Consider the following 27,941-nt stretch of genomic DNA (forward strand, 5'->3'; position numbering starts at 1 on the left):
CGTATATGATCCATCCAATACGTTCTCCACTGGTTCAACGAACTAAAATCGAGATCGTTATTGATTCTCGCTGTTCATTATTCGTGATAAAGTTGCTTAAAGTTTACGACGCGTATGTCTTACTATATTTTTAGTTTACAAGTTTTCTTCAAGCCGTCATTGTTTTTGTCGATATATTACGGTGCTTTTTGTACATAGTTGAAGGAGTGTCTGTAGACAAAGAATAATAATGTTGCGTAATCCCATTAAAAGCCGGCACAATTCCGTATCGCTTACTTTCACGCTCACGAGGTACCAAGTCACCACACGCATAATAAAGGACGTACAATTAGGCAACCTGAACGGCGATTGGCTGTCTCCAAGAATTGGAAATAACGACAGCCGGGCACTCAAGCTTCGTCTTGCTCAACATGGCGTCGAAGAAGTTAGCTGCTGAGGTTAGTTTAGATAATATTCATAATTCTGTCGAAATTCAAATGACTTCGGTAAATGAGAACACTAACTTTTTAAATTCATGTTTGAAAAAATTACTTACTAAATGATCGCTCTTAAAAACTTGTTTATTGTTCTGACCTACCTGGACATACAAATCTGACACTGATGGTTTCGGTTGTAAACGATGTTATGCGATTACGTAACCAGCAATTAATAATCTGTTAAAGTGTCTACACCTATGACATAAAATTTTTTTTTAGTTTGTTGTATACTGATGACTTAAACCGGTAGAAAAAATTAATTGGTTGGTAATAGTTTCGTAAATGCATGCATTAGTTGCCGCGGGTAAAGGTTTATGATAGCGTATGCTTTTTATTGCATATGTTCTAAGAGCAACCTTGATGTTGGTTTCGATTAGTCTTTAATTAGTGGTTTAAAATAGTCTTTATCAGTTTGCAACCACTTTGCAACTGCGCTAAGTAGCAGTAGACGATTTTTCTTTTTTCTCATTTATTCATTGCTTCGGTGTCAAAGAGTTATAGATTTCTTGAAGCTTTATCATTTAAGTTATTTTGTTGCAGGGACCAAGGTCCGACAGCTATAAAGATGCTAATGTTGATACAAATAACTCTAACAATGCCAAATCCAAGAAAAAAGAGAAAAAGAGCAAGAAACCTGATATGAATGAGCTCAAGCAAGAATTGACCATGGTAAGCTCATCAAGCGTGATATCTCTAGTTGTTTTGTAATTTAAACCTAAAAGGCTAAATGAACTCTGACTATAGGTATATTGTTATTGCGGTTCACTTACATAAGTTGCGTGTATTTTGGATTTTACTAATTTTCATTTTATGTTGTTATCTCCTCCATTTGCAGGATGAGCATACTATTCCAATTGAAGAACTTTACCATAGACTAAGTTCTAATCCTGAGATGGTAAGTGTTGTTTCGCAATATTGGGACCCAATTTCAGCTGCGTTGTTATAAAAAGGTTAATTGTGATTTAATGAGTTTCCTTTTGTTGTGATATACATCCACTTTGATAGATTTAAAATTTTGTAAGAAAGTATGTATTTTATTGGTAATAAATTTTGTTTGATAGTCAAGCATGCTCTCTTTATGTAGGGATTGACAGTAGATAAAGCGAGAGAAGTTTTGGAACGAGACGGACCAAATGAATTATCTCCTCCCAAAACCACACCTGAATGGGTCAAGTTTTGTAAACAACTATTCGGTGGTTTTTCAACACTGCTTTGGATAGGAGCAATTTTATGTTATATAGCTTATTCAATTGAGGCTGGAACAGAGGAAGATCCTGCTGGTGACAATGTGAGTGAACACCGACACAGAAATAATATAGCAGATTTTCATATAATTTCAGTTGTGCAAAAGCGGCTAAACTTTCTGATACTAGTCTTAGCACAGCTCTTGACCTACAGTTCATTGTGCTGTGCATTCTCCCTAAATCAATGATGATTTGCCATTACAGATTTGGAAACAAAAACCGTCTATTCATGCTTTGTTAAATCACACAATCGCAATGGGTTTGAAGATGTTGAATATAGTTTTGCTGTTGGTTTTTTGCAGCTCTACCTTGGAATCGTACTGACTGCTGTGGTTGTGGTTACAGGATGTTTTTCTTATTACCAAGAAGCCAAAAGCTCTAAGATCATGGAATCATTTAAGTCACTTGTCCCGCAGGTATTGCATTTCACATTACATTGTCCCGAGTAGAGATATTTTTATGTGGCTTGCGTTCATATGGATGATAATCTTAATGCTGTTGGCACAAACATGTGCTTTGCTGTAAGTTCAAAGTGCACTTAGAATGCCGGTGAGGGCCACTCCAACCTAAACACATTATGTGTAGGCTATGTCAAACAGTTACGCATTAGTTAAGTTGTGTTTTCAGTCACACAGATTTAACGTTTACCTCCCATGGGTGTTATTACTTAGTCGGCCCGTTAATGTTTTGAGCTGCAACTTTTTGACTAGGTATTTCTGGAAGTTCATTTCTCTTCATTGGCAGGAAGAACTTTCTCCAACCCGCTGAGCTCTACTCACCTTAATTGATTCTAAATTTTGCCACCTGTTGGTTTAGCCTCAAATAGAAAAATCTTACTCAGGCCAGGCTAGTTGCAAGGTAATAATCGTAATAGGTATGCATAGCATAATAGGTAGTATGCATAACGCATCACTAGAAAATGTATAGCAGAAGACCAGGGTAGCAAGGTGACTAATGGGTTTCATCAGGGGCCTCTATGTTGTACATGATCAGCTCTAGAATATTATTTTGCTATTTTGTTCAGTTCGCCGTTGTGGTAAGAGCTGGTGACAAGCTGAACATAAAAGCTGAGGAGCTGGTTGTTGGCGATGTGATAGAAGTGAAATTTGGTGACAGGGTGCCTGCAGATATTCGTGTCATCTCATGCCATGGGTTCAAGGTAATTATAATCGTAACAATAATATTTGTTATACTTATGGCATTTATGGGAAGGTTCTAGCAACCTAGCAACCTCTGACCTTTTCTCTGTGTAGTCTAAACTGCTCATGCTGCTTACCATCATTTACAGGTTGACAATTCTTCGCTGACTGGAGAGTCTGAGCCCCAAGTCAGGCTGCCTGACTGCACACATGAAAACCCTCTGGAAACCAGAAACTTAGCCTTTTTCTCCACAAATGCTGTTGAAGGAACATGTCGAGGCATTGTGGTCAGTACCGGAGATAGGACAGTGATGGGGCGTATTGCTAACCTTGCATCTGGACTTGAAATCGGAGAGACTCCCATTGCCAAGGAAATTGCTCATTTTATTCACATCATCACGGCTGTCGCTGTCTTTCTCGGTGTCAGCTTTTTCATCATTGCTTTTGGTCTCAAATACCCACTACTTGATGCTGTCATCTTTCTCATTGGAATTATCGTGGCCAATGTCCCCGAGGGCCTGTTAGCCACCGTCACTGTGAGTATCTTATCAGCTTGCTGTTGCAAAGCTTAACCTTAAATTGTAGCAACTTTGTCCAACTGTTTGCTTACAAATGTCTGTTATTTGTCACCCGGCTGAATCTGCTCACTCAAGCATGCCATTCAATATGGCCATGAGCCGCAGCACCGTACAGTGTCCTCTTTCATCCTAGTTTTTGTGCAGGCTGCGGAGTGATGAGAGCCCTCAGTAGTTTTATGAGTGAAGGAAAATTTTCTCATCAGAAATTCTGAAGCCAACCTTACAACCTTTAGTAAACACAGCTTTTAAACGATTTCGCATGGCTTGCCCGGGTGACCTACTTAAGCCTGTCTTCAGTCGCAGTTAGTTTGAATGGTCAATTAGACCAAAGTCTCACTGGTTAGTCAATCGGCTCTATAGGGCTATTGAAATTCATATGAAAACATTAGGTGTATGCAGCCTACATGCATCGCTCATCTGCATGGCAACGTGTTCCTAGTCCTTTTCTGTCTAGGGTGTTCACTCCATTTATGCTTGATGTAGCCCCATTCATACTTGCTGAACCCACGCATCGTTAGATTTCTATATTAGTTAACCTTTCTAATTATATTCTCATCAATGCTGCCCTTTGCCCCGCAGTGTAATTATCATTGTTTTCATAGAGGCCGATCCTGATGTTTCTTCATGAGTTCTGAGTACAATTGCACACTCTACTTACGTAGGTATGTTTGACATTGACGGCCAAGCGTATGGCTAGCAAGAACTGTTTGGTTAAAAACTTGGAGTCTGTAGAAACACTCGGCTCCACTTCAACCATCTGCTCGGACAAGACCGGCACTCTCACTCAAAACCGGATGACAGTGGCACACATGTGGTTTGACGACACCATCTATGAGGCTGACACAAGTGATGAGCAGACGCGTGAGTGTTTGTTTGCACAGTCATGTTTCACTCCCTGGTCCATGTTCTTATCTTATCCTATATCTAGCGACTGATATTGTTTAACTGAGACTGCTTAGGTACACGCAGCTTAATGCCAATCAGATGTTAATGTTATATCAATATCCCACGTCTTTTCTTGGGCTATTCTTATCCGTGATGAAATTCAAATCCGTGCTGCATATTGCCGGCATATCTCACACATCAGCATTGAAGGGGTTTTCCAATCAATAATTTAGTTTGCTTATGAACTATTGATCGCATTATCCCTCTTGCTGGATGCTTTGGCTGATAGTAACCTTCTCATCATTGATTTACATGATGACGTTAATGCTATTTGAATTCTTTCTACAGAACAAAAGGGTAATGCTTTTGTTAATACGTTATAAATATACGTATTTAGTGTTCGTGTGTTGGCTCTAACCTTGGCTCACATCATATGTGTGTGATTGTCTAATAGTTGCTTTAACAGCCTCCTTAGTTCCTGTAGTCGACCACTGGTATTGCTCTACAACTATTCTCTTGTTCAACTCCTCCCAGATTAACAACTAGAAGAGAATCGTTGTAGTATCCTATGACGGCATCTCTCATTGTTTACCACCATCCAGTAATGTTGTGAGTGTGTATGTAACGATAACCTTGTAAGTTTTGAACATTGTGAGTTAGTATTTTTGTATCATAGTATAGTGCAGATAAATGTTGTAATGTCATTTTTTCTTATTTTAACAATTGCACCTTCTATCGGCCATGTTAGCAAACCTTGAATATGAACAGATCTTATTGCGGCCAGACGCTTACTGGTGTGTTGGCGTATTACAGATGCCCAGTATGACAAGCATAATCCGGCTTGGCTCAACCTTGCTCGGTGTGCCATGCTGTGCAATCGTGCCGAGTTTAAGGTTGGCCAGGAGGGTGTTCCAGTCTTGAAGAGAGAGTGTAACGGAGATGCCTCGGAGTCTGCCTTGCTCAAATGTGTTGAGTTGTCCATGGGCCATGTTACCGAGTATCGAGCGCGAAACAAGAAAATCTCTGAAATACCTTTCAACTCGACAAACAAGTACCAGGTACGTTTATAGACACTTTCTTAAATAGATAGACTTGATTGTAGTTTTATTGTAAGAGTATTGCAATTGGTGATGATTTTCAGCAAATTAGTCATAAATCATATAGTTAGTAGAATGCCATCTACCGGGAGTGTCAATACCATAGAGCACTGCTACAGCATAGACTGCATAATGGTGGTGGGTGTCGTAACAGTCATGATGGTTGACAATGCCCTGGATAAAACATGAACATATCGGTAGTCTATTGACTTTGCCGGGACCCATGTTAGATAAAAGTGTGCTTCTTGCATAGATAACAGTGGTGTCTGCACTTGGGTAGCTCTTTGAGAATCAATACACGCTACTAGCATAGTAGCGTGTAATACATTGTTCCTGTAACAAGTCCCTTGGTGCTTTGCCTATCTAGTGTGTCTCGTAACCTGTAATTCAAAGTAACCTGTAATTCAAAGCGTCAATAATGAGCAGTTAGAGGATGGTAGCAGATGCCTTTGTAGCTGCAACTAATATTCTACCACCACTTTCTTGTCGAATAAGATTCAATGTATGTTATGTGATAATACAAGCTTATGCGAGCTATAGGCAGCTTGCGTACTTAGGCTGATCAATTAAAACTATGTCTGCATTCACACCGTGCCATTGACTCCTGGTCAGTTGCATGATGTAAGCCCATTATATAAGTATTAGTGTTGATGTCTTTGACCTGTCTACAGAGCATTTCTTCTATCCAATTATAAGTGTTTTCTTAAATATGTCTGTTTATAGACGTTGGTTATTTATGCTATTTTATAGATGTGTCATTGGTACTAAGTTGGCTATGTAAATCTGTCATCATAATTAATGTTATATATTCAAATGTAATTTATAAATTTTGCCCTGCTAGTGATAACGCTACTTCTTGTTAAACAGGTTTCAATTCACGAGACGGATGACCCCAATGATGATCGTTACGTTCTGGTAATGAAGGGTGCCCCTGAGAGGATCCTCGATAGGTGCTCGACGATGTACATGAATGGAAAAGAGATTCCCATGGATGACCATTGGAGAGATGAGTTTAACAAGGCATATCTTCAGCTCGGCGGGCTTGGAGAGAGAGTCCTTGGCTTCTGCGACTACATGCTGCCCAGCCAGGAATTTCCACCTGGCTATCCATTCGACGCCGATGAGGAAAACTTTCCTCTCACCAATTTGAGATTTCTTGGACTCATGTCTATGATTGACCCACCCCGTGCCGCTGTGCCTGACGCAGTTGCAAAGTGTCGCTCAGCTGGAATCAAGGCATGTGTAATGCTCAACCAATCCTTCTATAGTTGTCTCCAAACTATCATTGGCAATAAAATTTTATTCATTTCTATTCACTGTCGTGGTTGCAGGTTATTATGGTTACCGGTGACCATCCTATAACTGCTAAAGCTATCGCAAAGGGTGTTGGTATAATTTCCCCTGGCAATGAGACAGTAGACGACATTGCGGAGAGACTGGGTGTCCCTCCAGCTGAGGTGAATCCTCGAGATGCCCATGCTGCGGTGGTTCATGGAGGTATGTATTAACTGTGCCTTCGTCTCAAACTTCCAATGTAGCCAGCTGCTATGGGTGATCTCAACTACGAGAATGATATTGTTCTAGTGTTCTACATGTATATCATCTTATCAGCTAGGTGACACACGTATCTCATCCATGTAGTACTGCTGAATAATCAATCTCTCAATATCAGATTTCTACAACTCTGCTCTTCATTCCATCTGGATAACCATGTACCTTTAATCGAAGCTTTTTGTCAACTTGACAATGTTTTACTAGCATTATTTTCCCCAGAGTCAAAGATTGTCAACAAGATTTCTGAATAATGATTCACTTAGTCATGTGTGACAGCGGGGATATTCCCAAGTACTAATTTAACCTACTTGTCAGTGGACTAATATGACTTGCCATGCCTAGTTCCTGATAACTACATGGCTTATGATTCTTGCATTTCGTATGCCTCAGGGGACCTCAGAGATATGGCCGCCGATGACATTGACTCAATTCTGCGCTACCACAGCGAAATCGTTTTTGCCAGGACCTCTCCACAACAGAAGCTCATCATTGTTGAAGGTTGCCAGAGAGCTGGCCAGATTGTGGCTGTCACTGGTGATGGTGTCAATGATTCACCCGCCCTGAAAAAGGCGGATATTGGTGTGTTGCTCCACAGTTTTTTGTTTTTTAAATCTGAATTCTGGATACACTGTTTCCAACTTTCTTTTCCAATTACTGGTAATGGATTGTTATGTTAACTTTTTTAACATTCATTAGCGTTTATATGTTAGGTGTGGCTATGGGAATTGCTGGTTCTGATGTGTCAAAACAAGCTGCCGACATGATTTTGCTTGATGACAATTTCGCTTCAATTGTGACTGGTGTGGAAGAAGGACGTCTCATCTTTGACAATTTGAAGAAGTCTATTGCGTACACTCTAACCTCCAACATCCCCGAGATTTCTCCTTTCTTGTTCTTCATCCTGTTTGATGTGCCTCTACCCTTGGGAACAATCACCATTCTTTGTATTGATCTTGGAACTGACATGGTGAGTTGGTGATAACCAAGGCATTCCACGTTACTTCTTATATAAATGCCATTTCAATCCTCTCACAACTGAAATAGTTTTCAAGTAGTGAAGGCTGTGAAAAACATAGTCGTATTTCCTTGTATTACAGCGCATAGTTTCAAACCTACTGAGCTGCAAGCTTTTGCTTTCAAAAAAAAAACTTGGCAACAGATTATTGCATATTTCAAAGATATCTCAATGTAGCTTCAAAGTGATGTTCCAAACTATTGTAACAAGGAATCGGCCTGTAATCACAATCAAGTATTTAAACTTCCATGCGATTTTAAATTAATTTGAGTAATAATATGAGATCATTGAAAATGATTGGTTATTGCAATGTTGCCAAATATCAAAATTGTTCATTTTTGTTGACATACAATGACTGTTTATATAATTAGCCGGGCAAAAGCATTAGTTTTTGTCATATTGAAAATTGCTCAATCGGCTAAATGATTGGTCACACCCGGCACACGTAATTAATCAAAAAAGAAGCAAAAATCTAATGAGTCTGCAAGCAATTATTTCAAAAATAGTTCGCCGGTTGAGTAGTCCCTTGATTCCTACCGGTTCCTCAATGCTCAGTGCGGCTGCATAATGTTAGCGGTTGTTTTCGGATAAAACCTGAGAATTTGAAGATCTGTCAACACTCAAGACGTTGTATTTGTCCAACAATTGTGCTGTGCAATTTTAAATGAAAACATTAGCATCAGTTTCCAGTTATGTAGAATGGATTACAATGTTGTCATTTTATGTACCATACATAAAATAGAAGACAATGTTCTAGCATATGTTGTAAGAAATGATGATTTTTTCCTACATTTGAACACTAGCATGTCATGACGTAGTTACAGCAAGCATTACAATAATGATGATAAGAACAAGAACGATACTTGTTCTTATTAAAAGTATTATTTATTAAATCGACCAGTTTCATAGTTTTAATTGTTTTATTGTGTTTTATGAAAACCGTCACACTTGCAATATTGAGGCAAAACAATAAAGTGCTCTAGGCATTAAAAACCTAGCATTGTTCCAACCTATTTGTGCTGCTTATTTTTTATCTTAATTCAGTCGTGTTCCTGTTGTTTTTCATATGTTCAGTTTCTGTTTACAACTGTTTTCATCTAAGGTGTCAGTTTAACACCTCTTTGTATACATTAGATATTTGCTGTATGTCTATAGCACTACTTTTGGATATAGTCATAGCTGCCAAATCTAACTGTAGTCCTTGTGCCCTATCCGTAACTGTATGATCTGACTATAATTACTTTTAGCGCCAAAGGAATAAAATCGGTACCATTTATGTTGCTTCTCTCTGTAACCATCTTTTTGTGTCATTTTAGGTACCAGCTATCTCACTTGCATATGAAAAAGCTGAGTCAGACATTATGAAGCGTATGCCCCGCGACCCCCAACACGACCGTCTTGTGAATGAGCGTCTCATTAGCATGGCGTACGGACAGATCGGTATGATGCAGGCGTCCGCTGGTTTCTTTGTCTACTTTGTGATCATGGGAGAGAACGGATTCTTGCCAGTTAGACTGCTTGGCTTGCGTAAAGAGTGGGACTCGCGAGCTGTCAATGATCTTGAGGACAGTTATGGTCAGGAATGGGTGAGTTTTGAATCGGAACTTTTGTTGCAATTGATGTTTTTGTTATGCACAAACTCGTACAATGAGTTAATACCTGGTCTTAAAACCGAAGCTGCCGCCATGTCATCAATTTGAACTGTTAGTCTCTCATTCATGAGCCCATATGTATTACGTCGGGATATAGATTGTGTATTCCCAAGGCAACAATAGCTGATTAGATGGCTATTCTAATTATGGATCTGTCTAAGGGTCTATGAGTTTAGTATGTCTTTTCATTTCAATGGGAGGTCGGGGACACTTGCGCAATAATTTTGAATATTGCAACACCTTTGTTACTCTGCAAAGAAACCACACCGCAAACAAATTTCCACTAAGCCACTTGATGAATTCAATTAAAACTTGGGGTGACAGTTGTATGAATTTGGACATCCTTTAGCACATTCGCATAAATGTTACACTTAGAAGTAAACTGGTTGATTGTTGTTGTAGACATACTACCAGCGAAAAACCCTGGAATACACTTGCCACACCGCCTTCTTTGCTACAATCGTTATCGTGCAATGGGCTGATTTGATCATTTGTAAGACGAGAAAGAACTCTCTCATCCATCAGGGAATGACGTAAGAACATTAAACCAAAATACTGTGCAAAACTGTTTATATGGAAAAGTGCACTATGGTTGAGATGGAATATGAACAAGAGTTACAATCAGAAACTCTTACTGATTTCCAATAATAGTATATGCTGTCTCTCCCAATTAACTGAACCATCAATGCCATCTCTCTGGCTCATTTTGGATATTGATTTTTGTCATTATCTATGTAGGAGGCAAAGAGTTGAATTAATTTGCATCAATGATCTGTAACTTGCTCAACTCCTAAGCAGCTTCTACTTTTGCAATAGATAATTAGCCATCTAAATTATGGTAAGTAAAGCACCATGGTTAGAAATCGAGTTAACACAGTCGTTGACTCAATTTTTTCAGCCTATTCACTCGATAGAGGCACGTTGTTCTAGTGGTATTGACTTAGGCTACTTTCGCATTCCCTACGCGTTCCCTAGAGGGATACGTGTGACAAAATATTGAATGTGTATCATAGAATTGGGAATAAACGTAAGAATTAATCCTAGAAATATCCATAAACACGTGAGTTATCCTCTACTTGCCCCTTTAGGCGATGTGCTGACAGGGCAATTATCATTGGCCGACAGATGAGTCCACTCAAGCATTTTGATTAACCATTTGTTATAACATCAAGCATTCAGTTATTTTCACTAAAAAGATCTCGGGCTACAGATTTTGACGATGCATCTCCATGCGTGCCCTTTTCCTCTGTTACCCCAACTGACTCAATTATTTTGTCAGACAAAAACTATTGTAATTCTAAAGTTGGGAGGGTTATGGGATTGGAATAGTAACTCCTCGTGTGTGTCACATCTGTCACTGTTTCCATGACACGCGTGAAGCGGATTTGCTGTGCTGTGATCAGCTGTGTGCAAGTTGTGTTACCGTGCACATCAAGTCTTTCTATGGACATTTGCATGATGCAGATTGACTCCAGTGCCTTGTTGAAAAAAGTAAGGGATTATATGCTATAAGTTAATAATTAGCTACGCATGTGTTACCAACGCAAACACGCGAGTCTCGATCGAAAAAGGAAGACAGAAGTATTGAAAATGTTTGGAATTGAATAGCTGGCACGGTATTTTAATGCGCATCATTCGCGAGTCCTGTTTCCATTATTCGCTAGCATGATGGATTCGATAGTTTTGCGAATCGCAAAACTCGCTTAGCTTGCAAATTTATGTCGTTTCCATGATGCGGTTAACTTGCGGATTGTCTCAAATTTGTGAATCATGCGTGTCATGGAAACATAGCGTGTGTGCACCATATGCGTAGACAATCCAAAAACTAACTGTTTTCTTTTTGTTTATACTAGAAACTGGAATTTGAATTTCGGACTCTGGTTTGAGACAGCACTGGCTTGTTTCCTAGCCTACTGTCCAGGACTGGATAATGGTCTGCGCATGTACCCACTCAGGTAAATATTGTTAACCCCTTCTTTGAATTGATTAGTTTTCAGTCTTGTCATCAGTTGCATTGTTTGGCATTGTGAGATCTAGTTTATTTGCAGCAATAGGATTTATAATAAATCTTAAGTTGTGCAGCTAGGCAACAGTTGAATAGGCTAGACTGGTTTTCGTTACAAACCGCTCAACACGAATTGTGAAACTGAATTTCATTTACTAATTCTTTTTGCTTTTATGGAATTGAAGTTCAATGCTGCCATTCTGCAGCGCTCATATAGGGTAGTCCAGAAAGCTTATCACGCGTATGGTTTTTATTTGCAGAATAACCTGGTGGTTCCCAGCACTGCCATTTAGTCTGTTGATCTTTGTGTATGACGAAGTGCGACGATTTCTCCTTAGAAAATACCCAGGTGGTTGGGTCGAGGCAGAAACATACTACTAATCATCATTGGCCTGGCCCACCAGAGCGACTCAGCTACATAGCTTACTATCTCATGATATAAAGTTTATTTGCATGCTGTCGCCAATTGGTCACAGAATACCAGCTACCTGATGTACTTATTACATTCAATGCATAAATTTACTGCTTGATACAGTTTATATCACGGACAACCGCTCTAGGGCCTGCACTTTGCTTCATGCACTGCCAAATTGCACATGGGTTTTTATAGAACTCTGCATGTTCAATAGAAGTGAGTATATTTTGAGATTTTTTTGATGAGTACCGCGTGCCATGACCTGTTTGCATCGACTCATCCGGTAGCGAGGTTTATGAAATGCGTTCTTTTCATGATCAGTGCTCATTTGAGTATCCTTTAGTTAAGTACTATCATAGTTTGGCAGTTCTGTAGACATTATTCTGTGTTATCCATATTTTATTGAGCTGTGCGTGAGTTTCATCTACATATTGTCATTAATATTTTATCCACACAGATTATATAACAGATTAAGATTTTATCCAGTTTGTTATTATCATTAGCATGTTTGTATTTTTCTGGATTATGTTTATTCCTGTCATAACTACAATGTATGTCTATCAATCCTCTGTTATCTAGTTATCATACTAAAACAAGCTTACTATTGCTGCACAGGCTTATCCTCTTTATGGTAAGATTAGAAAGCGACATTCCAGTCGTAGTAGACATTGCGCTTGGCCTCATTTCTGTTCTCCAGCTCAGTAGTACTTTTATTGTATTGTAATACCAGAGAGAAGAGTCCCATCGACTTCGTAGTTAGTCATTATAGTTGAGTTCCATTTTAGAGTGACTATGCACCCACCACTCCATGGTTTTGTTGCTTCTGTTAGAGGTAATAAATAAACATTAACCCTGACATTCATCTTTTTTCATTTCTTCGTCCACTGCATTCAGCAAGTCTTATTCGGAGCTGACATCAGATTCTACAAGTAATGTGAGAGGGAAGCAAATGAAGCAAGTCATTTGCTTAGTGGGAGTTATAAGCTTGAAGTATCATTACTATACAAACGCAATTGCAGCACAGACAGATTTGTTTCATTGCTTCATCCAAGTTTATCGATTTTCAACTAGCTATTTTCCTGTTTAGTTAGTAAGGAACCATTCATTAATCTTTGCCTGTCCACATTGGCAGTGCAGCAGTTTCATTCTTCTTATAATAACCCTGCTGTCATGCTTTCAATAAGAGCTGTTGTAAGCTTTGTGGTGTGTACCTACCTGCATGTACCTCATTGGCAGTTGATTCACCTGTGACTAAAACATTAGTTTGCTGAGCTTTCACTTTCTCCACACATTGGTGAAACCAGTTTTGACTTGTTTTCTGCTCTACGCCATTAAACCAATCAATTAATATAGACCCATGCTAGAACCTGCCCTAATTCAAAATCATCGACTGAGTCTAGCACAACCTTAGACAGCTAGCATTCTTAAAAAATACATTGGCATGACATAACTACATATAAAAATGATGTTAAGGGTTACATAAGAATCTCACCCGATGATTGATCATTTGATGAATCAAGCTCTTCAGGAGGTTCAAGGTTAAGCAACTTTGCGAATACTCGAAAATTGGTGGCAGGATCAAGTTCGGAAGGCACCTTAGACAGTTGGCTAGTCTTTTTGACAACCTCAAACTTGCTCCATTCGTAACCGACACAGCTGGCAGCTCCATGACTGCATTGTAGCAAGTTTTTGACGACCGGATGGTTCAATCCAAAAAAGTCCGAGTCAGTTGTGGGTGAAATGGGTTTTGACCTAAAATACAAAATGACGGTAAGCCATTTCTCATGGTTCAAGAGTACCCAACAAGCCGCTGAAATGGAGATAAACAAGCTGCATGTTTATAATGGCAAATGCAGGATGATCAAAAAGGATTTCAGCTGTCACCCGAGATTTAGTATGCAACCCTATTAAGCTACAATAACAGTTTCATCCTGCATACCAACTGAATGACAGGAGAAGAGAAACAAAAGATGGATCAAGTGACATAAATACTCCGATTACACAGCCTTAAGGATGAAGTATTTAGTTTGTGCGTTGAATAGAACTCTTTGAGTAAATAACAAGAGCTATATATATAGAATAATTGTGACATTTTACCTAGCTATTACCATATATAGAATAATTGTGACATTTTACCTAGCTATTACCAATACAGTCCTAAATACGGTGAGAGAAAAAGATAGCTGAAAAAACTACTACCTAACCTGAACTCGCACAGCTTTGATTTACATAATGGAAACTGAGCTAACAGTCGACCTTATTGCAGTTGCCTTATTATATATTTCCTTAAAAATTCTGAGGACACTGATAGCTATTATTTAATGCATGACAGTTGTTGAACTGACAATACAAGTACATGTACTTTATAATCCGCCAATGTTTCAACAGAATCAATTTTGCAACAGAAGTGTTTGTAGTTTGCCTTTGTCATCTTGTAGTTGACAAACTTGAACACTGCTGAAACCTGTGGTTAATGTAATAAAATTTTATATTAGGAATTGTAACAGAATAAGCTTTAGCATTATTTTAAAACTGAATTCCAAAAGTTTTTGAACTGCAAAAAAATTAACAATATTTTTTACGAAGAGCTAACAAATCTCTGCACTATTAGTTTTGAATGTAAATTGACAACGTAAAATTAGGTATTCGACTATAACTAAATAATCAGCTTAAAATTGAACATGAGAAACAAGTTGAGTTTGAAAGATTTTTTAGCAAGTTTATAACCAGCTGATGATTAGAAATAATATTTTTAGAATCTTTTTAGATTAGCTTATCTAAGTTTTTAGCAAAACCTACACGACTAATATACATGCAGCTTAAAATTATTTAAAAGTGAATGTTTTTGCAAAATAGAAATTGTATGCAGATAGAAAATAAGACACAAAGGTTTGGGTGAAGAATCGCAATAAAAATATGTTATCATAGACTGAAAGTTGTAACTTTCAACTCCACTTTACAGCAGGTTGTGAAAAAAACTTCCATAGTTGACCTATAACCGGACCTATAATGGTAAAGCAAATCTACGTCTTGGAAAGCAAATGTTCATGCATAACATACCGGTTAAATAGCCGCGAGAGAAGCATAGCAGCTTTTGTTGAACTAAACAACACACAAACTGTCTTTGATTATTGGCATGCAGCACAATAACCGCTGACAGCAAAGTGGATGCCAAAGTAGATGCGCACAGTAACAATGATATTAATTACAACCATGCGAATGCAACACGCCTAAGTGGTTAGAACAAGTAGACAGAAAAGCTATGCATTTTAAACATTGTTAGGTAACAACTTGCTGCATGTGTTCTATAAGTAATAAAATATATGCACATTTAAGCAAAGTATTCATGAAAAACTTTATCGCTAATACCATATAGCATCCTAGCCGTTCTGTGCTTGGATAAACCCTAAAAAAACTGCAGATCACCTTCGAAGAAGTTATAACACACATAACAAACTTGTATACTCATTAAAGAATGACCGCAAAACTAGCATACGTTTATATCTGTCAATGAAAGAGTATTACGCAACAAAATGCAATACCTACGTGACAGCACTGATCTTTTGCAGAAGCTGACTGTGACAGCCTTCAGGCGTTTCATCTTCAAATACCATATGCTGATCGGCGTCAGCAGATATTTCAAACTAGAAGTAAATAAATATGATGTAGATGGCCCCAGTTGGCCGGACCTTCATGTTCTAGTGTGAGAACTTAACATGCAATATCAATCGCTGTAAAACAACTTGATAAAAGCAACCAATCTGCAATAGAAAACTATATACATGTAGACCTCATGAGTTTACCATTGAAAATAACAGAAAAAATGATGAAAGGAAACATCACAAATCACGCGCCGGAAGTTAACAAGGAAATTCAAAAACAAGCCAGATGCATTCGCCAAGTATCTGAAAAGTTAGGAAGTTGTAATGACACCGTTTTACTATTTAAATATGGCATTATGTTATGTAAATATTTGATTAGATCAGTGAATAAAAATGGTTTTATTGATTAATGTGGGGTATAATCGATCAATGGTAGTCTGTAAATGTGTAATCGTAAACTTTAATAATGAAATGTCATATTATATATTAGAGGTGGAACGAGACACGAGACGGCTCGAGTATCGACCTGTCTCGTCTCGTATCGGTCTCGTCTCGACTTAACTATTGCCAAACTCGAGACAGGAAATAGAACTAAAGCGCCTGCGCACGGTTGTTAAAACATGGCTTCTTGCGGTAGCAGCAACTCCATATATTGTAATGGATTGCGGGCAACTGCCTTTAAAGTTATACCCGGTCCGTAACTACCTGTTGCTACTGATTATGTTGGCCACTGAGTCTAATCATGTAGTCCAGACAACGGCCCTGTTATTTTTAGTTCGGTTCTGTGTCCTTAAAACAGATACCGGGTCGTATCTAATTACTCTTCGGATAATCCAATTTAATAAGTCTTTTGCGGGTAAAATGTCTGTATTTTATCGTATCGTGTCTAAACGCCAGCTGCCCTTCATAAAATTCGGGCCTCTTTTACGTATATACTAACAATCGCGGGTAAAACTTGCCCGGACACGAAGAAACGAACGAAAGGCCGTGTCGACCATAGTCCGTGTTCGGTTAACAATGACGTTTTGTTAGTTCAATATAAGAATATACATGTGCATGTATACAGTAATTAATATAATTTCATGAGTACAATTTAAATATAATTCACATACTACAGCTAATACACAAACAAAACTTAACATTAATGAAACGATAAGAATGAAAGTGTTATTGTGTGTTCTTTTAGTTGCGGTATTTCTTTGTAGAGCGACGGCTATCGGTTTCATTACATTAAAAAGTAAGAACTATTCAATAGATGGTAAAAATATACATGTACAAAGCAATATGTTTATAATAATTATGATCAATCAAGCTCAAAAATCTTAGAATATATAACTTCGGTATTTTAGAGCTGTTTGTGTCACTTTTGTTTACAAAAACTACATGCATATCACTATTAAAATGTTGTATTTAAATCGTTTACACCAGATGAAAATTCAATTTAAAAAGAGTTTGATTAATTTTATATATACCAAGTAGCTAGTACTTGTGTAGTGAAATCATCACTAAATGCTCATTATTTTACTGTCTCGTGTCTCGAGTCTCGAATTTCTACAAGACAGTGTCTCGAGTCTCGTCTCGAGCTTAAAAAACCTGTCTCGTTCCACCTCTATTATATATTTATATCGGCAGTAAACGAAGAAAGCGTTGCAACTATGACTAATCCAAGTAGAATATAAACTTATTAAAACTGTGCAAACATTCTTACAGTAAGTAGTATCCAGGTTACCAGTTAGTACAACAGTTACCAGTTAGTACAACAGTTAACAGCCAATACAAAAGTTAACAGTTAGTACAACAGTTAACAGCTAATACAACAGTTAACAGTTAGTACAACAGTTAACAATTAATACAACAGTTAACAGTTAGTACAACAGTTAACAGCTAATATAACAATTAACAGTTAGTACAACAGTTAACAGCTAATACAACAGTTAACAGTTAGTACAACAGTTAATACAACAGTTAACAGTTAGTACAACAGTTAACACAACAGTTAACAGTTAGTACAACAGCTAGCAGTTAGTACAACAGTTAACACAACAGTTAACAGTTAGTACAACGGCTAACAGCTAGTACAACAGTTAACAGCTAATAGAACAGTTAACAGCTAATACAATAGTTAACAGCTAAACAACAGCTAACAGTTAATACAACAGCTAATACAACAGCTAATACAACAGCTAACAGTTAATACAACAGCTAATACAACAGCTAATACAACAGCTAACAGTTAATACAACAGCTAACAGTTAATACAACAAGTTGACTGTTGGGCTGGTGAGTTAAAGATTACTTTTATTAACAATAGTGAAAATGAAATTCATAGATCTTTGATATTATGGAGTTCCACAAGATACCATTGAATTATCTCTCCTTCCTATGCCCTATATGATTTCAACTATTTTACAACATCCATACAAGTTAGTACTTCAAAGGAACATAAATCTACAGAATTTGCACCATTGTAAATGCAAAACTAAACTAAAAATTGCATTTGCCAATGCTATGTTATCCAATCAAACTAGAGTTTCAGCTGTACCGGGTTTAATCAAACTGAGCCTGTCCAAAGCCATTCGGTGGCTAGATTTTAGAAATCGGCTACTTCCGGCGTTTCTCCCAGCTGAAGCCACATACACAATTATCTCAGAACAAGTTGGTGTGAGAAATAGAGCGAGTATATCCTACAAGCCCTCTATAAAAACATACTCGACCTCCAATCAACACGTTACATGTATTCATATGATGATTTTATATTTTGGAAGAAAACAATTGACAAGAAAACAAAAAAATGTGAAAGAAACCGAGCAGCGGCGAAAGAGGATATAGTAAACCTACTTTTGGTCCAACGAGGCCTTCAGATATCTTGCATGTGTAAAGACACTTCACGGATGGATTCTGTATCCAGGCAAATGTGCGAGTACAACAATAGCCTACTGGATATATAGATGTGCTGACGCTGTAGCCAGCCTTCTCACATATCTGCAAAACCCATTTAACGTAAAATTAAAAAGGAACAAACTAATTCTAACGCCATGAAATATTTAAAAACATTCATAATAGGAAAGTTGATCAAGTGAGTAAAATGACAAAACTGGTGAGATTTATCATGCTTTTTACTTATATCTTGTTATACGTTAAGTTGTTGATAGACCAATGAACTCTTTTTCCATGAAATTGGAATGAGACTAAAATATGCCTTCACTTTGAAATTTTATAGAAGCAATTTTACAAATAGACTAGAACAAAACTAGACCAAAATAAAACTGATTATCTAAATAATGGCTGTGACATCTATTTGATTTTAAAGATGAAAGACCTTAAACCGAGGAGACAATCCCAAAATTTGACAACAACAAAAATGCAAACATCGCGTACTATGTTTTAACTAAAGAAGGAATATTTTTCATCAAGGATATTGAGCGAACTGGTAATGTTGGCTCAAGTTATCTCCCACCAAAAACACCTCACCAGGAGAAGATAAATCTATAAAAGTTTGGAAAATTATGAAGAGCATAAAATGCTGACCAGAACAGATGACAACCTGCAAGCACCCACCTCTCCGATACTATACACAGTTAGACCAGCTGAGAGGACCAGCGGTAGAATTGGTCGACCTGCAGGATCAAGACTGATGGGAGGTATACTGATGCACTTCCCCTGCGTACCTTTTTTAGCTCCTTCAAATCTGCTAGAGTCTAGGGGGAAGTAACTAATTTAGCAAATATATAAATATTTTCATATGTAAATGATTTGAGATGAATAGTGTTAGGTAAGAAGCTTAATCCTAATGAAAATGTTATCCACATACATATATTTACATATATATATATATACATACACATATATACACATGTACATATATACTTATATACCGATACAAATACACATACATATACACATACATATATACATAGACATATATACACATGTACATATATACTTATATACACACATACATATACATGTATATATATATATATACATACAAACCGGCATATACACAAACATACATGTACACATATATACACATGTATATATACACATATATACCGGTATATCCACATATATACATATATATACATGTATGTGTATATATATACATATATGGGCCTACCGTTATATACACATAAATACATGTACGCATACACATACATGTAGCCATGCGTATATATACACACACATGTATACATGTATATACACATATATACCGGTATATCCACATATATACATACATATATATATCGATATATAGACATATATATATACATGTACATATACACATACATATATACACACAGGTATACATACATACATATTCCTCTAATGTAAATCACCTATGTATAACATAAATGCCACTAATGCTAAATATATACTAGTACTAGCTGTGCTACCCGGCGTTGCCCGGTAATAAAAACCAGCTTATAAACAATGAGAAGTAATGAGAGTTGCCTGCCACTTGTTATTATCCTGGCACATTGCCAATGGAAAATTTGAGTACGCTTAATAATCACTATGTTTCCATGATGCGCATTGCTTCGGAGTTGCGCCCTCTCCGAATCATGGAAACGGCGTCTTCGCACTGAAATCACTGCGCACTGACCAATGCGAAGCCAGTGCAAATTCGCAGCAAGGAAGCAGTGGCTGCGCATAGCTCTCATGCCGTGAAGACGGATTCTTCGAAGGCCATAAACTAGTACAAATGTTATCCCGCTAATCTTGTTTTTTTCTATTTTTCTAATTTTCTTTCACCTATATTTAATTATGGTCTGCACCCACGAGGATGATGAGGTGATTACTTTCCTAGACTTTGTTATCGATGCCAACACTTTTAAAAAAAAAGGTGGCACGTCCTAAATTAACGTTTAAATAACATATTACTTAAAAAGTACTTATTAAAAATATATTACTTTGTAAAAATTGTGTTAAGGTTTGTAAAACCTTGTGAATGTGTATTATAAATAAAAGTATAATGATGACAGAAGCATAAAAAGATCGTTTCTGACGTTCGGCATCCATGATCGATTCAATATGTCTCCATCAGGCGATTCGATTTATACAATTTCTCTTCTCTGGCTAATTTGCTGAAAACCGCTGCGCAGCATGGAAACGTACAATCCCCTCGACTTCGGAGGGGGCTGCATCGCAGTACTGCGCACCATGGAAACATAGTGAATGAGAGCCATCAGCTTCTCATGACGTTATGCTATGACCCTGCGTCGTACGCAAAGTCGTTGGGTATTTGCTCTCATATAGCGACATATATCAGCTGGTGAAGAAATAAATCTCTGTGGCCTAAATGGTACGGCGCTGGACTTGCAAATGGTAAGTCCCGTGATGAAATCTACTTTTGTGCGAATCTTTGATTCCATGATTTTAACATCTACAGCCGGACTGCATACACACGCACGCCATACTTTGAGAAATATGTATACATGTATATGGATGTTCGCAGTTTAGCATGCCGTGAGAGATCACCAGGTGTGCTGATAAAGCTAAGTGAATTAGTAGCTGTACAATTTCAGTCATACCTCGACATACGAGCCTAATGCGTTTCACACAATTATTCATAAATACTAAAAGGCGGTCAACTACTGGAGGTGTTAGAGTGTTGGTGAAGCAAACTGAATGTCACGAGTTCGAGTCTTGTTGAAAGCAATTTTTTATCTCAGCTTCTGACTCCGAAAGAATGGACGGACGAACAAACGCCACTCTTTTGATAGTAAAAATACATTTTTGTTTTACTCTATTTTAGGCACATACAACAATGTTTATTTTTGCTTTCCACTATAGACTCTGATGTCTGGAAAATAAGTGAAAAAATTGTTTTAAATTGACATTGAAGGTATGCCCTTCCCTTAACGTAAAATTACCACAATCATGAACCCTAGACCAAGTGCGAATAATAGAAGAAAAATTGTTACTATAAACCAATAGTGTCACAGTTATTGTACAGTCATTGAAAATTAAAAAAAAATTAAAATTTAATTAAAATTCATTAAAAAAAGTCAAATTAAAAAAAGTTAAGTCTAGTCTTTTTCCTTTATGAAAGACCAAAGGGGAGTTTACGGAGATCTTGGAATGAATTAGGCTATTTACATGTACTGTATTTTACTGTTCGTATAACATAAAAAATCTTGAAACAAATTATTTATGTTGCAGGAGCGCCTGTATATAGGACAGCCTGGCTGTAGCCAGAATAAAGTTCTACCTTCATCAACTGTCGTTACAGAGGATTCCTCTTCCTCCTCATTTGAAACTTTTCTTTTCTTTGGTGACGTTGAAGTCTTCTTAGATGCTTCCTCCTTAGCAGCCTTAGCCTTCCTCTTGATAGAAGCCGGTGTACTGGGCTCCCCGACAGACTCGGATTCGCTGGCCTTTTGAGACTTAGTCTTTGTTTTCCTATGATTCACTATGTTGAGGTCGGTCATTACCTTTTCAAGAATCACTCTGAACAGGAAGAACAAACGCGGGTTACCATAAGATACAGTTGATCGATGTATGAATGACAGGTGTATGTATTATTGACATTGGTGACTAAGTTGAGCATCTTAAAAAGGTGTAATTCACTTTTCAAGTACAGTGTACTTTCTAGTACAGTGGAACCTCTACTTACAAAAGACTCTACTTACTAAAATGTATTTTGCAACAAAATAATTTCTCAAGTAGAGGTTCAACTGTATTAATAAAAAGTAGTAGCTCCTTAGAATCACTCAAAACAGAACAGCTGCGCTGACGCCTGTAATATGTTTAATAATAAATCTATAATTATATAATAATTATATATAATTATTAATTTATATTTATAATACTAGAAATTCCACTGTCATACAGCCTACGACCAAAGTGATATTGGAAAAAAAGGGTACTGATGGTTGAGAAATGCAATATTAGCAGTCAAATGGCACTGCAGTGCAATAGAATAACTGCAATGGTAGCTGCAATGTACTGGGTGTGGGTGTTATTATATACAACAAACAGCAATAATGAAAGGAAAAGATTATATGTTTATATCTCTCCCCTGCAATAGGAGAAATGTAATATTAGAAGTAAAATGCACTGATATTATTAGAATAACCGATATTATTAATATAGTAATACAGTAATAATAGAAAACCAATGCACAATTTTGTTTACATTTCAAAACGTCATAGCTAACAATATCAAAAAGTTGTGATATTTATACAGATTTTTAGAAAATAACAGTAACATACTGCCCATCATCGATGTTGTTAGTGTGACTATTACACTTCAATAGTCATCCAAACTTATAATTAAATATTGTAATAATCTCATAAGAATCGTTAGAAAAAAATATCATCGTCATTTCCTTTACTTTCACTGCTTTGGACATCAGTTAGAATACCAAAGTACTCAAAAGTTTCCAAAATGTCAGTTACTTTGAAATCGGCAAAAAAGAAACGATTTCTGTACTTCTACGTTAATTACAGAAACCGTCGGCAATTTGACAATGCTATAGACTGGTGAAATTTGCACGTTATTTTTTCGTGAAATACGCATGACTTAATGGTTCTATTCTCTGTCGCTCGGCGTTTTGTTTGCCGGTCTTAATTTTGATAAAAGTAAGGCTTGGCCAGTTTTAATAAAGATTTTCGGCCAAATTAATCTGTCTATTTGTGTATAATCTGATAAGATGGGTAAGGTTTAGGAATATGTCAACAATTTTCAAAGACTTGATAACATATTCAAATAGGCTTATATGTGTTTTGTATCGTTATTATACTTTAATGACTCTACAAAAAAAATGGTTAAATTTGTTGATGAGATTTCGATACAAGGGTTTGCGACGTTGTTGATGAATAATTTTCGTAAGTTGTGTGTATATGCATTTATCATAAAAACTCTCAAACTTCGCTCAGCTCGTTTGGTTGTGGGAATATTTCCGCTCAATTCTCAGCTATATCAAATCAGAATTTACAAAAACAGAGAGAGTGGAGACTGGTGATAGGCGGCAGAGGCCTATAAAAGAAGGAGGGTGAGACAACTTACTTGCGTTCTTTAGAGCACTTTTCTATCTTCCTCTCTATTCTAGCTATGTCATCGTATAATGCAGCATTTAACTACAATATATGTACTAGGGGTAACATTGGAAGAAATAACACAACTCCTTTTTAAATTAACCAGTAAGTGTTTTCAAACCTTCAGTTCTTTAGCTAAGTGTTTTCATCCTTCAGTTTTCCAGATCAGGGCTAGAGAAATTTTTCATGACAGGCCTTCATGCATTTGATGCTAATAAAGCTTAGAGAATCCCCGTAATGTGAGAACATACTGTCGAAAGCAAACATAGATGCTCGCCATAAATAAGGAAACGATAGCTAGCCTTACATACATATATCATCTGCTTGCATGTTTTCTTCAGCTGGTTATATTTGTGCTGGTAGCGAAGATCAGCCGCAGCAGTAGGGTCGCTTGAAGAAGCTGATAGGTTATACGAAGAAGCGAGAGGAGAGGATGGAGTCATCTCTTCTTTGACAGCATGTTGTGGCGGCTACAAAGACAACATGATATACGCAATGCTAACACAAAAAATACACATGACAAGCTACCAAGAAATTTTTACGTAACGCTAAGCAAACCTTTTTAATTACACTAATGCTATTCGCTTATTCAAACTAAAATAGTACCCTGGCAGCCGGTTGCACTGTGAGAGATTGTCAGGTGTAATAGCTGGCTGCACAAGTATTCTGCAATGCAGCAAAATGGTAGGGAGGCGCAGTTAGTAGTGTGCCTGGCTTCCAAGCCCAATATTCCAGTTTTATTATCCTGCGATGCATTATTTTTTCCAACCTCAAAGCGTGGCGACAGACAGATGAACACGACTCACGACTAACTGACGATGGCTAAACAAAAGGATGCTCCATGCAGCGTTAAACGCTCTTCTGACAAATAGGAAACAGAACCTACTTTTTTCACATTTTGAACCAACTAAAAACTTGCCAGCTGCCCAACAGCCAAAAAATAATGAAACAATGTTCTCCACACAAAGCGGATCACCATGCTCGAAAACTAGTTTACGATATGCTATTTCTTGTAAAATGAATTGTATCACGCTACCAGTAAACTGAAGAAACCTGGGGGAGATCCATCAGGCTTGGTAAATCTCCTTCCCATCGCTGCCTGAAAAATACAGATAATGCTTCCAATAACTCTGTAAACAACAAATGTAGCGGCATACGTTTGGTCTCATTTAATTTATTATGTAGAGTTGTCCCTTCTCTATCATCATGTCATTATTATGCAATTTGTTCAGAAGGGAGACAAAACCATTAGGTTATTTATGCAATTAAAACCTTTGCATCCAAGCAACTCAAACACTTGTTATGACATGCCAAACCATTCATTCACCTGTCAAGAACACTGATTAGTTTGGACAAGCTAGCTAAGGCTTTGGATTGTAAAACAAAAAGGTGTATTGACAAGGAACCGCTGCAAAGTGATCATTTTATTTTGAGAATATGCAAAAAATTAAATCAATATTAAGAAACAATTCAACAAATTAAAGCATGTAGTAGTCTTCATAGGATTGACAGTCAACATGACACTGGATGCGTCCAAGGTTGAATATTTGTGTTTGCTTGTCCGGTATCATATCGTTTTTGTACTTCACTGAACAGTACAAGGAGAGCATGAATAATAGTGTAAACCCACCTCCTTAGTAAGCAGCACTTCGAGAGACATAGTTGGACTGCAAACAGAAACAGTACTTAAGGCAACGGACAATTTATTATCTATAGACGAGAGCATTATGATTAATTGGCAACAACTTTGAACAGAGCAGCCGTCACAATAGAGACGTTCATTATGCATGGGTTCCACTCAGGATCAATAATTATTCTATAATATGAAAACAACAACATGCATAAATAAAATACACCCTAAAAACTCATACAACCAACATAAATGATTGATTTCAACTAATAATGTAAGTCAACTTTCTACTTGGTTAACAGTACATATATACAGTAGGTAACACCCATGTTTTATGCATCGGAAACTGAGCTTACCATGATGTGATGAATAGCAATTTATACGAGGAAACCTTGCAATTTGTCGGATGAATTAACAATAATAATAACAATAATTTATTATTAACAATAATAAACAAGCTTTTAGCTGACAGGGAACATTTCTATTTCTTCTACTGCGTATAACTTAACTTGGTTTGGTGAAGCAATTTACGAAAACTATAAAAACCTTTGCTATATTCATTAACTAGTTGAATGAACCAACTTACGAAAACAGTGGATAAAATGGGTACTGTTTTCAGTTTCTGTATATGTACTGTATACAAAGGGCACAAAAGCCATTGTTAAAATAAGAAAGATTTCACCATGAAAGCTGAAATTTTATCAATACAACTTTGAAGCCCGGGTTTGAAATAATTCGGGGAAATGTTTTTCCAGTTGATTCTACGCACAAGTGAACTAGGTATCATAATTTCGCTGTTTTACCGTAATTTCAGTTTGTATAGGATTATGAAATTTTAGTCGCCGTATGTGGTATAGGCGTCCAGTATAATTCCAAGTTTTAAGTTGGATGGACTATTACTTGTTGAGATATTGCCATAATAATGAGGGCAGTTCTAACCGACTGAGAAATGATAAAATGGCTGCCTACAGAACACTAGTTTCTAGTGACATGCTGATTGAAACTCATAGTGATGAATATCACAAATAAACAAAACTAGCAAGGCTTCTCTCTCCAGCAACAGAAGTTTTACACTAAAATGATTTGTTATATTTCATTTGTTTTTTTTATTGACATCTACAAGCTTGAGTCTTCACAAATATATTCAGTTCTAAAGAAATTGTGATATTCTAAGTACTTCTACAGTTGACAGAAAGTAGCTAATATGGTCTAGGATCAGGGAGCTTGCTATTAGGGGATATGCATAGTTAGGCTTCAATGCTGAAACATTATAAAGAAGCCTTTTAAACACTATTCACATGAAAAAGCAACTAAAGATGAGGTACATATTTTTAAATTAGAATTAAAGAAATAATTTCACCTCGGAGAGCAAAATGGATGGCATTACTAGATTTTACATAGGAAAAAGTAATGGACGCATTTGAAAAATCACACACCTTTCTAAAGATTTATTCTCCCTGACCAATACAATTGATTATTACAATCAAACACACAACTTAGTAGACCTTTCCTCTCAGAACTCTTATTATCAACGGAAGGAGCTAGGACTGCTGACAATCAATTCTACAATGGCCGTGATCAGTAATCGTTATAAGCAAGCCAATACGACATGCTTAGATAGTGAAGTCCTATGTGTACAGGAAGAAAAAAGCTAGAATATCACTAAGCAACAGTGTAGCTACATACAATTGATAAACATATAGGTAAATCCAAAAAAGCATTGGTTGCTACTAAAATATAAACAAAGTGTGAAGAGAATAAACTATCAATTTGCGATACCTCCAGACATAAATGTTACACACGAGTTGCGACCGTCAAACCGGTTGCTCCAAACCCGGGAGACTCACGGATCATTCGTACGACTGAATAATTGTGTGCGGATACATATAAGACTGCTACAAATGTCTGTCTACCACAAAACTGCAATCCGCTACTACTGAGCAGCACTTCTCAGACGTAGTCAACAACAGGTAACATTTAACAGCAGTTACCAGTCAAAAAAATACCAAACAGATAAAGTATATGTAATAACTAGTTTGCATTAAATTTATTACTGCGTGTCCAAGAAATAGTACTATCTGCTTATTTTGGTCTAGATTATTTTTACTATTCGACATTGTCAAGCATTTTCACTACATTACTCATTACTATCTGAATGCATTAGAAAATGTGAGTCATCATCGCTAGCAAAGAGTATATATTTGCTCCTACTGAAGACTGTGTGAGTATAATAACCTACCCTACCTATCATGTCCTTGTCAAATGTCATCTGAGGCCTAGTTTCTAAAAATTATAGTCATTTTTTTGTGATTACCTATTTTCTAAGGAAACATTCACCCGAGCTAGCTACAGTTGAATGCTGACCTAAACTAATCCACCAACTAAATTTGTTTACTTTCTGCCAGGTTATGTAGGTGAACATAACACCTTGCAATGTGATGGGCCAATGTTTCCTCTCACCTTTTTGATATCAGACTGGAATCTTTGTGGTCTAAGATGTTGGTTCGAACAAGCTCTTCGATCTTGGACACATGCATAGCCGTCTGAGCAGAACTCAACACTTGATAAGCCATTGCTATCCACTGGCCATCATCACTAGCCTCCATCTTT

At 37.1% G+C, this 27,941-nt stretch overlaps 2 protein-coding genes across 2 annotated transcripts; one reads left to right on the plus strand and one right to left on the minus strand.

Moving 5' to 3' along the window:
• Positions 1-303: 303 nt before the first annotated feature.
• LOC137396612 (sodium/potassium-transporting ATPase subunit alpha-B-like) lies at positions 304-12,916 on the plus strand. Its single transcript, XM_068082930.1, has 17 exons — positions 304-437; positions 1,017-1,145; positions 1,312-1,371; positions 1,561-1,764; positions 2,023-2,136; positions 2,745-2,879; positions 3,009-3,395; positions 4,100-4,298; positions 5,136-5,380; positions 6,287-6,655; positions 6,751-6,916; positions 7,364-7,552; positions 7,684-7,940; positions 9,305-9,574; positions 10,043-10,173; positions 11,494-11,595; positions 11,906-12,916. Exons 1-17 carry the CDS (start codon positions 411-413, stop codon positions 12,024-12,026), a joined length of 3,105 nt encoding a protein of 1,034 aa, XP_067939031.1. The 5' UTR covers positions 304-410; the 3' UTR covers positions 12,027-12,916.
• Positions 12,744-27,941, minus strand: LOC137396618 (transforming growth factor beta regulator 1-like). The gene is made up of 11 exons (XM_068082941.1): positions 27,792-27,941; positions 25,332-25,368; positions 24,738-24,800; positions 24,013-24,171; positions 23,673-23,743; positions 21,874-22,112; positions 19,221-19,360; positions 18,501-18,644; positions 15,607-15,704; positions 13,553-13,812; positions 12,744-12,983 (listed from the first exon to the last, which is right to left on the minus strand). Exons 1-11 carry the CDS (start codon positions 27,935-27,937, stop codon positions 12,961-12,963), a joined length of 1,380 nt encoding a protein of 459 aa, XP_067939042.1. The 5' UTR covers positions 27,938-27,941; the 3' UTR covers positions 12,744-12,960.

Source organism: Watersipora subatra, chromosome 1 (assembly GCF_963576615.1).
Source record: "Watersipora subatra chromosome 1, tzWatSuba1.1, whole genome shotgun sequence".
Taxonomy (NCBI): Eukaryota; Metazoa; Bryozoa; class Gymnolaemata; order Cheilostomatida; family Watersiporidae; genus Watersipora; species Watersipora subatra.